Below are 10,142 nucleotides of genomic sequence, written 5' to 3'. Positions count from 1 at the left end.
TTTATTGATTTTTTTACCTATTAAGGTAAATAATATTATATTATTGCAAGAATATAATAAATATTTTCATTAGACTAGATCTTCGTTTGTACTGTGTTATATACAATGATATTTTTTAATTACAACTGCCATACGACTTATTATATATACTTTCATCGATTACTAAAAATAATTATGAATATGTGAGCTATTAAAAAATACTGATAAATAGGTAGTAGTCGTCTTATAAAATATTTTAACTAAAAAATAAACTATTTTGTATTTATAATTTTAAATATAGTATAAATTTGTCTTTGCTTATTTTTATTATTGGTATATATTTACTTATTACATTATACAGTTCTGCTAATATCTGATGATCCATAAAAATGATCTGTATTAATATTTCTGGATATTAACCGTTCTGTATCTCTTATATTCCAATGCAAATTTGAGTTGACAACAACTAATTCTTTTTTCGGCCTTAAAATGTGCCTAATGTTATTGTAACTAATATCCATCATTTTAAAAGCATTAAGCAAAAATATTGCTACTATGGTCGTAAAAAAACCACAAAAAGATCCTACAATATCCTCACTTCTTATATTCTGCCATTCTCTGAACAGTATCGCTGATGCTACTATAACCAATGTTGTAAAACATACATAATAGATTGGCATAACAATAGTAGTATCAAATAAATCCAATGATTTATTTAAATAATTCATTTGCAATGTAATGCAACAGATAATACTTAATAAAAATAGCCATGTCAAGAAATTGGAAAATGCGCCTGAAAATGACATAGTTTCTTTCAATGCTAATCCTATCCCTTTACAACTCATTACTGTCAATGAACCTATCGATGAACATAAAAGTATATAAACAATTACATTCTGATTTCCATAAGCAGGACCAAAATAAAATATTATAAACAAACAACATAATATTACAATAAAAACGTAACTAATAAAACCTGGTGCTTTAATTTTGTCAAGAAGTTCATCTAAACTATTAACTTCTTCTTCTTTTGGTGAATGAAGTATTATTACTGTTGAGCCAAGAATGCATAAGAAACATCCAATCTATACAAAAATATTATATTTAATATATAATTCACATTACTTTTCCTTATTAGATTTCCTTACCTTTCCCAGCAAATTAAGTTTTTCATTAAGACATTTTGATGCTAAAATTGCAGACACTAAAACACTTAGAGCACCTAAGGGTGTAACCAAGGAGGCAGGGGCAAATGCATACGCTGTAAAATTGGCGGCTTCTCCTATGCCCACTGTTATACTCAAAGTATATTTAACAAATGAAATACTTAGAAATAAGATCTTTCTTATTTTAGATTTCAATAAAAAGATAGTTACTTGAAATCAAACCGGCCCACCATATCCATTCTTTAAGGTACCCATAACCACCAGAAGAAGCACGTAATCCACCAAATCTCTGAAGTCGAATTAAAGCTATTTTTTTAATGATAAAACTTGCACCTACAACAAATATATAACTTTGTATGATTTGCAATAAAGAAATATATATATATATATTTTCTTCTACATTTGCATGTATTAATCATATATATTAAATAAATAAATGTTTAACCTATAAAAACACTAGAAGTAACGGCTAATCCTAAACCGATGTAAAAATCCGTAATATTATCAGATTTATTAATTACAACTTCGGTAGACGTATACATACTCGAGACACTACTTGTCAATTCAAACTTCCTTAAATAACAGTGTAAAAATAATAACTTGTATACTTATATTTTATACAAATTTTAAGTAACAATTAATTAACAAATTGACAAAAATGTATTTATTGCGATGTCGGTATCGGTTGAGATTAAATAAAATCATTAACTACATAACTGACATTATTAAATGTAGATAACAATATTTATCATCCATAGCATAATAGAAATATGCATATCTATTTAAGATTTGGTTTATGTTCATATATATTCGTACTGTAAAAAAAGATTTCAATTAATTTCACATAGGGTAGCAATAATATAAAACATTATTGCATAATTTTTTCACATGTATTATGGTTTGAAAAAATGGTTACAGTTGGGTTTAATCAATTAGGAATAAATTATCTTTTTAATTTACATATCATATAGATACGTGTATAAAAACCTGTGTACTGAAATGTACGAGCATTAAATTAAACAATAGACGCATGTATTAATTACACGTATGCATGTGCAGTTGCACAAGTAAAATAGGGATTTTTACTTTATTCCAATAATGAAATTCTTATTTTCCTATGAGGATTATTTTCACTGATATTCTATACCATATTTTATATTCGATTGATATACAATATTTAAAAGAAAGATAGAATTCTATTGATCTTTTATTATGCAAATCTATTTTTCAAATCATGTAATTATTTGTAAATTATAATTAACACCAGAAGAGAGGATGCAGTATGCGTTTTTTAAATTTACAGTGTTCACCTATAGGGTATTCTAATCTTAAAATTCCTAGATCACGTCATCATGATACATTCAGCTGACTGAATGCAAGTAAAGATTTATTTAAGGTTATGTACGACAAACATGTGTTTTCGTAATAGAATCTTAATACAAGTTTGTTTATAATTAAATCATATTATAATTAGTTTTATACTGTTATAAACATTTGACTTATAGTTCATTAATATTAAAATACGCTTCACAATGTCGGTAATAGCTCGAGTTGTGTAAGTACATTCTATTTGTTACGATTATAATAATGTATTGTTTATAAATAATTTGAAAATAAATTATTATTGCATTTATTTTTTTTTAGTAAGCCTTCTACTCATAGGGGGAAAAAAGCACTCGTAAAAAAAGAACCGAAATTAATTGAAGATGCTAAACAAGCTTTTTGTATTAAAGGTAGAAATACTTCTCAAATCGTTAATGATTGTATGAAAGATTTGGTAAGTTTATAACAATGTTTTATATATATATATATAATATCTCATAAAATTAATATAAAAAATATTTCTCTAGTATGATCTCAAAAAACCTGACGTACAAATGATGCAAAAAAAGAATGACATACTTCCATTCGAAGATGCAACAACTATTGAGAAATTTTCAATAAAGTTAGATGCACCACTTTTTATATTTGGTTCACACAATAAAAAACGTCCGCATAATCTTGTATTTGGTAGAATGTACGAACACACGTTATTAGACATGGTGGAGTTTGGTATAGAAAATTATAAAGGTTTAAAGGAATATAAAGTTCCTAAAATTTCAGTAGGAATGAAGCCTATATTAATTTTTAATGGTGAACTTTTTGAGAATAATCAGCAATATATTAGAATTAAAAATCTGTTTGTTGATATGTTCCAACGAGAAATAGTTCAAAAAATCAGATTGCAAGGATTAGAACATGTATTGAGTTTTACTGCTGACGAGAACAAGATATATCTACGAAGTTACAGGTGAAACAAATATTCACAAATTTATGATTCACACATCATTATTTTTATTAGAATTTTTTTTTAATGTATCGTTTATTGTATTAGGATACTTTTAAAAAAATCAAATACTAGAATTCCACGTATTGAGTTGGAAGAAATTGGTCCGTCTATTGATTTTTCGTGTAGACGTACTAAATTAGCTTCTGCTGATCATTTTAATAAGGCTTGTAAGAAACCGAAAGACCTTAAGGTAACAATAATTTTACTATTTCTTTTTTTTCTGATTACTCGTAGCAACAAGTAATGTCTATACTTGTAATAATTACATATTTCAATTATATTATTATAATTACAAATTTATATTTGTAGGTAAAGAAAAAGAAGAATATTTCTACTAATGCTCTTGGAACTACTTTTGGTCGTATTCACGTCGGTGCACAGAATATTAATAAAATACAAACAAGAAAATTGAAAGGTCTTAAGAAAACATTAGCAGAAAAGAAAGAAAGTAATAAAAGGAAAAGTTTGGACGATAATGAGAATAATAGTAAAAAGTTAAAAAATACAGAAAATGAAATAGCGTCATAATATATGCTTTATCATTCTTTTTAAATATATTTTAATAAAATTAAATAGAGTTTCCTTTTTTCCATTCTTAAATAATGTCGTGTTTATTTTAAGTCACTTTGTGATAATCCCACGTAGACACACCCTTACGATCCTATAAATATGAATAATTTACATATAAATAAAAAATATCGTGATTAATAATTTTCTTTTTTTATATGGTCATTTTTATACCTTCACAGTAATTCCACAAGTGGATAAATTTTTTCTTGCTGTGTCGCATGCATGCAATAAAACTTCGTCTTTTTGTTTTTGTTCCAATATTCTATTTCTAACAATATTTCTAAATTCAACAAAATATTTAACAATATCTTCGGATAGACGATTTTCTACTGTAGATTTAGATTGTGTAAATCCAAAAATGGAAAGTATATTTGAAATGTATACAGAAACTGCAGCTATTGCAGTTTTACCTTTGTTATTATAAGTACTCTATAATAAAAAAAGAATTTTATAATTCATTATACAATATATCACTTGTGTATATATTCTTAGAAAATAAAATATCTTCTAATGCTTACATTATTTTGAGAAAGCATTTTATTACTTATATCAACTAGATTTAAAATTGCACGTATTGCTTGTGCAGTATGGAAATCATTTTTTAGAGCCATATGTACCATACTTTTGGTTTCGTGTAAGTTCTATAAAAATACAATTTATACATTAAAAGAAACGTAATATTTCCATTTCTTTTTTCTTTCTCCCATATTAAACATTTATACTCACATGAATCAAAGTAGATTCATCTACATTACCGGTATTTATTTTATCAGTCAAATAATTATTACATTCGCTAATAAAATTTTCTATCTTATTCATCACACTTACAGCATGATCGATCACATCATCCGAATATATAATATCTATAAGAAAAAAAAAAGGAAATAAGTGCAACACGCATAAGATAATGAAATTAAAATAATTATAATAAAATAATTTACAAATGCATACCATTCCTATAATGAGAAAGTAAACATAACATTCTTAAATCATTAGCTGTGTATCTTTCAAGAAATTTCTTTATGCTAATGGTATTTTTTAAACTTTTAGACATTTTAATATTATCTTTTAAACATAAGTGTCCACAATGTAACCAATAATTTACCCATTGTTCTACATTATGATAGCAACATGATTGTGCTTCTTCATTTTCATGATGTGGAAACATCAAATCAATTCCACCACTATGGATATCTATTGTTTTTCCAAATACTGCACTAGTAATAATTAACAATAAGATCATAGTTATTTATTTGTAATTTTATTGCTTTTTTTTTGTTCAAAATAAAATTTTGTTAAAATTGTGTAGAAACACAAATATTACCTTGCCATAACGCTACATTCTATATGCCATCCTGGTCTTCCACGACCCCATGGGGATTCCCAATACGGTTCTTTATCTTTTGCTGCTTTCCATAAAGCAAAATCTAATGACGATCTTTTATCCGAGTGATTAGAATCCGCAAATGGAATTATTAATTTTCCATATTTATTATATGATTTGGTATCAAAATATACAGATCCTATATGACATATAATATTATGTAATAAGCATTATATAAATATGCAATAAATTATAAAAAGAAAAAAGAAATAAAGGCTTTACCATCTTTTGCAATATAAGCCCCATTTTTTTCTAAAATATTAGCAATGAACTTCATTATTTGAGGTATATATTCGGTAACTCTACAAATTAAATATGGCATTGTAACATTTAATATTTCCATATCGTTAAAAAATTCATTTTCATAAAATTTAGATAATTCACAAAAATCTATTCCTTTTTCTGCTGCTCGTTTTATTATTTTATCATCAATATCGGTAATACCCATTATCATTATTGTATGAATATTGAAATATTCTGATAGAATTCGTCGTAAAATGTCAGATCTGACGTATGTGCTAAAGAAAATAATATTATATTAATATATATACACGAAGTAATATAATCAATGTTATACATTTATAATTAAAGTAAGTTATATTACATTGCATGTCCAATATGAGCAGAATCATAAACTGTTGGACCGCACATATACCACGTTAAGAAACCTTCTTTTCTTAATATTAAAGCAACATTAGTCTTTGTAATTGGGTTGTATAATTTAATACCGGTATCTACTCCCATCGGTTCTATCCATTTAAATTTCTTTTCTTGTGTAGCTGAAGTAGTCACAAAACATTGACATTGTTTTAGAAGATTGTAATATATTCTTCTTGGTGTTAAATACATTATTAATAACTCTAGATTGTAAGAAAAAAAAAGATAATAATTAAAACAAAATATCAATAATAGATTTCTAATTGTTGTTTGTTTTTAAATGTATATAGAATTTAATTACACATTCAGTTTGTGTAAATTACTATTAAAAGTTACTAGAAAATAAGAAAGTTTCAGATATATTGAAATTCTAGTAACATAGCTAAGCCGATATTGGTAATAGTAGTGCTCTACTTTTATCTTACCGGCCGAGATTTGATGGTAACTTACCGGTCGAGTTCCGATGGTAAGTTACCATCCAAAATTACCGACCGAGATCTGATGGTAAATTACCATCCGAAATTACCGACTGGGGATCTGATGGTAACTTACCGTCCGAACTTACCGACTGGGGATCTGATGGTAACTTACCATCAAATCTCAGCCGGTAAGATAAAGGTAGAGCACTACTATTACCAATATCGGCTTAGCTATGTTACTAGAATTTCAATATATTTGAAACTTTCTTATTTCCTAGTAACTTTTAATAACAAGTAGTGGACACAAAATGAATGTTTAATTAAATTTTATATACATTTAAAAACAAACAACAATAAGAAATCTATTATTTATATTTTGTTTTAATTATTAATTAAAGGGGTTACTCTTTAAGAATGATATCTCTGAACAGGTACAGAAAAAGAGGATAAATAATCCGCATTCATTAAAATCCTTAAAAAAATGTATGTATTTTTATTCTATTCACATTTTATATGGCTACTCGGCAAATTAAATATATCCTACATAAATACATTGTTATAGGAAGGTTGATTTATTTATATTATTATTATTATCTTAACTATTACTATCATTTTGAATATTAATTAGATCAATAGTGTCGTTATTATTAATCATTGTGACAAGAGGTTTATGGTAACTAAAATACGACACATGAACGTTAGTTTACGAATCGTGAAAGCACCGCATCAATGGTTATACCATACCTAGTTTTCCCCAGTGTTCTACCAAAAACAAAATCCAAATTAAGTTCGGATTTTAAAAATTGTATTAATCTTAATCTGTCATATCTTTTGTCAAAATCAATATTAAGATGAAGTACATGATATTGTTTTATCAATAGTTTTGATCAACCTTCTGTATAAGTTAACAATGTCTCGTGAATGAAATCTATTACATAAGAAGAGTAATTTAATTAATTTATTTAATAACGTTTAAGAATATTTATCAAACGATTTAAAAATATTATAATGAGATAGAACGATAAGCATCTATAATAATCTAAATTTACTATCTATCGTCACGAGATATTAAGTATTACACTTTACCCCATAATAATTAGCGAAAAACACTGGTGTACTTTGGCTACTATTTCGTAGACACCCCCCTCACCGTACATATACCATATACAAATATTAGAAGGGATGTGTAATTTAATTTAAAAAAAAAAATTCTTTTTATTTTCGAAACACCGTATTCCATTTTCAAGGTAACTGCACTAATCACTGAGCTATCGCAGCTACTTACTATACTTTTTTACGAACGTATATTTATGCATTCAAAATTGGTAACAAGAGAATATAATTTACCTTAACACACCACGCGTTGCACATTATTCCGTTCACCTGTTTGGATTTTTCTTTAGGAATTGTGTGTGTTTATTTTCCTTGTAAAATAGAAATAATTTCGATAAAATATTTCTCATTTAATTGAAATATAATTCTATAATATTAATTTCTCAATCTCTTACAGAAGATTTCTATAACATTTCTTAAATGTAGATCTGTGTGATTTTTTTTCAGATATAATTTATAATAATTAAATTAAAAAAGATAATACGATTTTTCTTCAATAGTTATTGTATCTTAATTATACATTTGGATGTCTTATGATTGTAGTCCCTGGTATCAGGAATTTGTAAAACAAATATTTAATAAGTTATCAATGAAAGATCGAAATTGGAGAATGTCAAGATTCGCAGATATCAAATACGTCTGTTAAAGACCGAATATTTTGAGTTTTTATTCTAACACATTAATATTTCTTACGTACACCAGGTGACTATGGGAATCTTGACATTCTCTAATTTCAATCTTTCACACTCTAACATATATAAACCTTTGATTTATTTTAAGTTAAATTTCGGATAAAAAACAATGAGTTACGTGACCGAACGCATAACATCCAACGTTTAATAGACAGCGAAAACAGTGAATTGTCATTAAATATAACTAACAATAAATAACAAAACGGTCTGACCTAGAAGCATCGTGTATCCTGTTAGGGCCACCATAGTGTGGTGTCCATACAATGGAAGAGGATGGTAGCTTAGTTTACGATCATTTTCGTGTTGTTTAATTTTCATTTATTATCCTTTTCAAAATAACGATCAAATTACCGAAATATAATACTTAACTTCCCTATCTTATGGTTGTATATAATTAAATATTAACATCAATCTGTCCTCCACATATATGACCATCATCATTCGAATAATGTTGAAACAATTGGAGAGACAAAAAAACAAAACAAAACAAACATTCTTTCATTTTTGTATTTTTTATTTGAATAATACTCTAATTAAATTAATCTTATAATTGGATTAATATTTGTGTATATAAAAAAAAAAAAACAAGCAATTGTATTCGATTAATTGTTGTATGTGTTGTGTAAAAGGTTTTTTTTTATATTAATAATATTAATATATTATAAAATATATTATATAAATATATAATATTAATAAAAATATATATGAAAAAGTATATATATAAAAAAAATATATATTAATAATAAATATTCCCCATTTGATGTGTGCAATAATAATCGGCATTGATCAGAGAATAGAATTTGTTATTTCTTGTATTTTGTTTGTTTTTCTCTCGTTGATAGAAAATATCAAATAAATGTATTACTTAATTATACAAAAATCTTCGTTGTTTAATATAAAACGTGTTATGGGAGTGTTTAATCATACATTGCACAGCATATGGTTGTATGCAATTAAAGGTGGTAGTAAGATAGAAGATAGGAAAGATCGGATACACCGTCGTCTAAATCTTGCAACACAACAGAACTGTTATAGAACTGAATCGAATATTTTACAAGCATCACTCGAATTGCAAGCATTACTCACTTGACGACGTCATACAATCAACTTAAAAGCCAGGGCCGACCGTAGATGCATAATGTGTGCGCTCCTGATATATTATTGTTCTCTATCGTACTACTGAAAAAAAGAAAAAGAAAAAAAAAAAAAAGGAAAAAAAAAATAATTACAAAAAAACAAATCAAACCATTTTATTACGATTAAATGATCAATAATCAAATCGTATTATGGTGGATTGATTTATGGGAAACGATAATAATAATTGTAACTTTTTTTTCAATAATTTTTTCTTGTCATTTTATTTCATTTCTTTTTTTTCTTTTTTTTTTTCTTTTTTATGTCGTCCAACGTTAAATTTATATCTTTCAACGTTATTATTATTATTTGTTCGGTATCATTTCGAAGTATTTTTTAATTATTGTTTTTTTCTCTTCTTCTTGTAAATACAATTTGGATTAATCATGTGGAAAAGTTGTTAATAACAATTTGTACGAAACACATTTTTTTATAAGATAAAATATATTGAAGGTATTAACACTTGAGTATATTTACTCTTATATATATATATATATATATCTTAGATTCGTGATTTTATTCATAATAATAATAATATTGGCCTTGACAAAATTATCTCTCAATGATTTTGATATTTTATATTTATCATAATAGAAAATGATTTAACATTTAATACAATTTGTCATATGTGGTATAATGTCAATAAAGTATTATATATTAATTTAATGATTCACCTGTATGGTATAAAGGATAATGACA

General features: G+C 25.9%; 3 protein-coding genes across 6 annotated transcripts; 1 reads left to right on the top strand and 2 right to left on the bottom strand.

Moving 5' to 3' along the window:
- Positions 1-4: 4 nt before the first annotated feature.
- Positions 5-2,125, bottom strand: LOC106792145 (magnesium transporter NIPA2). 3 transcript variants are annotated; one of them, XM_014758341.1, is made up of 5 exons: positions 2,034-2,125; positions 1,690-1,960; positions 1,356-1,478; positions 1,128-1,278; positions 5-1,064 (listed from the first exon to the last, which is right to left on the bottom strand). In XM_014758341.1, the coding sequence occupies exons 3-5, from the start codon at positions 1,382-1,384 to the stop codon at positions 333-335; spliced, it is 912 nt and encodes a 303-aa protein (XP_014613827.1). In that variant the 5' UTR covers positions 1,385-1,478; positions 1,690-1,960; positions 2,034-2,125; the 3' UTR covers positions 5-332. The 3 variants fall into 3 exon arrangements, with proteins under 3 accessions (XP_014613827.1, XP_014613826.1, XP_014613828.1); XM_014758340.1 differs by having other exon boundaries at positions 1,128-1,270; positions 1,591-1,960; positions 2,034-2,122; XM_014758342.1 differs by lacking the exon at positions 1,690-1,960 and having other exon boundaries at positions 2,034-2,124.
- A 365-nt stretch (positions 2,126-2,490) lies between these two features.
- On the top strand, positions 2,491-4,035 carry LOC106792146 (ribosome production factor 2 homolog). The gene is made up of 5 exons (XM_014758344.1): positions 2,491-2,700; positions 2,790-2,922; positions 2,996-3,435; positions 3,520-3,664; positions 3,784-4,035. The coding sequence occupies exons 1-5, from the start codon at positions 2,678-2,680 to the stop codon at positions 4,000-4,002; spliced, it is 960 nt and encodes a 319-aa protein (XP_014613830.1). The 5' UTR covers positions 2,491-2,677; the 3' UTR covers positions 4,003-4,035.
- LOC106792143 (probable cysteine--tRNA ligase, mitochondrial) lies at positions 3,995-6,465 on the bottom strand. 2 transcript variants are annotated; one of them, XM_014758338.1, is made up of 8 exons: positions 6,033-6,465; positions 5,651-5,946; positions 5,369-5,567; positions 4,996-5,261; positions 4,771-4,907; positions 4,563-4,685; positions 4,216-4,473; positions 3,995-4,135 (listed from the first exon to the last, which is right to left on the bottom strand). In XM_014758338.1, the coding sequence occupies exons 1-8, from the start codon at positions 6,275-6,277 to the stop codon at positions 4,091-4,093; spliced, it is 1,569 nt and encodes a 522-aa protein (XP_014613824.1). In that variant the 5' UTR covers positions 6,278-6,465; the 3' UTR covers positions 3,995-4,090. The 2 variants fall into 2 exon arrangements, with proteins under 2 accessions (XP_014613824.1, XP_014613825.1); XM_014758339.1 differs by lacking the exon at positions 6,033-6,465 and having other exon boundaries at positions 5,651-5,730; positions 5,813-5,904.
- Positions 6,466-10,142: the final 3,677 nt, after the last annotated feature.

The sequence above is a fragment of the Polistes canadensis genome, unplaced genomic scaffold (assembly GCF_001313835.1).
Source record: "Polistes canadensis isolate GaletaPanama2010 unplaced genomic scaffold, ASM131383v1 scaffold_383, whole genome shotgun sequence".
NCBI classification, from domain to species: domain Eukaryota; kingdom Metazoa; phylum Arthropoda; class Insecta; order Hymenoptera; family Vespidae; genus Polistes; species Polistes canadensis.
Note: the sequence above shows the minus strand (reverse complement) of the source record. Positions and strands in the feature narration are given on the sequence as shown.

What these genes read in the sequence shown, in the direction of transcription:
- LOC106792145 (XM_014758340.1), bottom strand. Translation starts at nt 1,687, where the DNA reads ATGTATACGTCTACCGAAGTTGTAATTAATAAATCTGATAATATTACG. An exon ending in GTGGGCCGGTTTGATTTCAA is followed by an intron (nt 1,271 to 1,355) that starts GTAACTATCTTT and finishes TGAGTATAACAG; the next exon opens with TGGGCATAGGAGAAGCCGCC. An exon ending in AACTTAATTTGCTGGGAAAG is followed by an intron (nt 1,065 to 1,127) that starts GTAAGGAAATCT and finishes ATTTTTGTATAG; the next exon opens with ATTGGATGTTTCTTATGCAT.
- LOC106792146 (XM_014758344.1), top strand. Translation starts at nt 2,678, where the DNA reads ATGTCGGTAATAGCTCGAGTTGT. An exon ending in ATGATTGTATGAAAGATTTG is followed by an intron (nt 2,923 to 2,995) that starts GTAAGTTTATAA and finishes ATATTTCTCTAG; the next exon opens with TATGATCTCAAAAAACCTGA. An exon ending in ATATATCTACGAAGTTACAG is followed by an intron (nt 3,436 to 3,519) that starts GTGAAACAAATA and finishes TTATTGTATTAG; the next exon opens with GATACTTTTAAAAAAATCAA.
- LOC106792143 (XM_014758338.1), bottom strand. Translation starts at nt 6,277, where the DNA reads ATGTATTTAACACCAAGAAGAATATATTACAATCTTCTAAAACAATGT. An exon ending in GCTCATATTGGACATGCAAT is followed by an intron (nt 5,947 to 6,032) that starts GTAATATAACTT and finishes TATTTTCTTTAG; the next exon opens with CACATACGTCAGATCTGACA. An exon ending in AAATGCTTTCTCAAAATAAT is followed by an intron (nt 4,474 to 4,562) that starts GTAAGCATTAGA and finishes TTTTTATTATAG; the next exon opens with AGTACTTATAATAACAAAGG.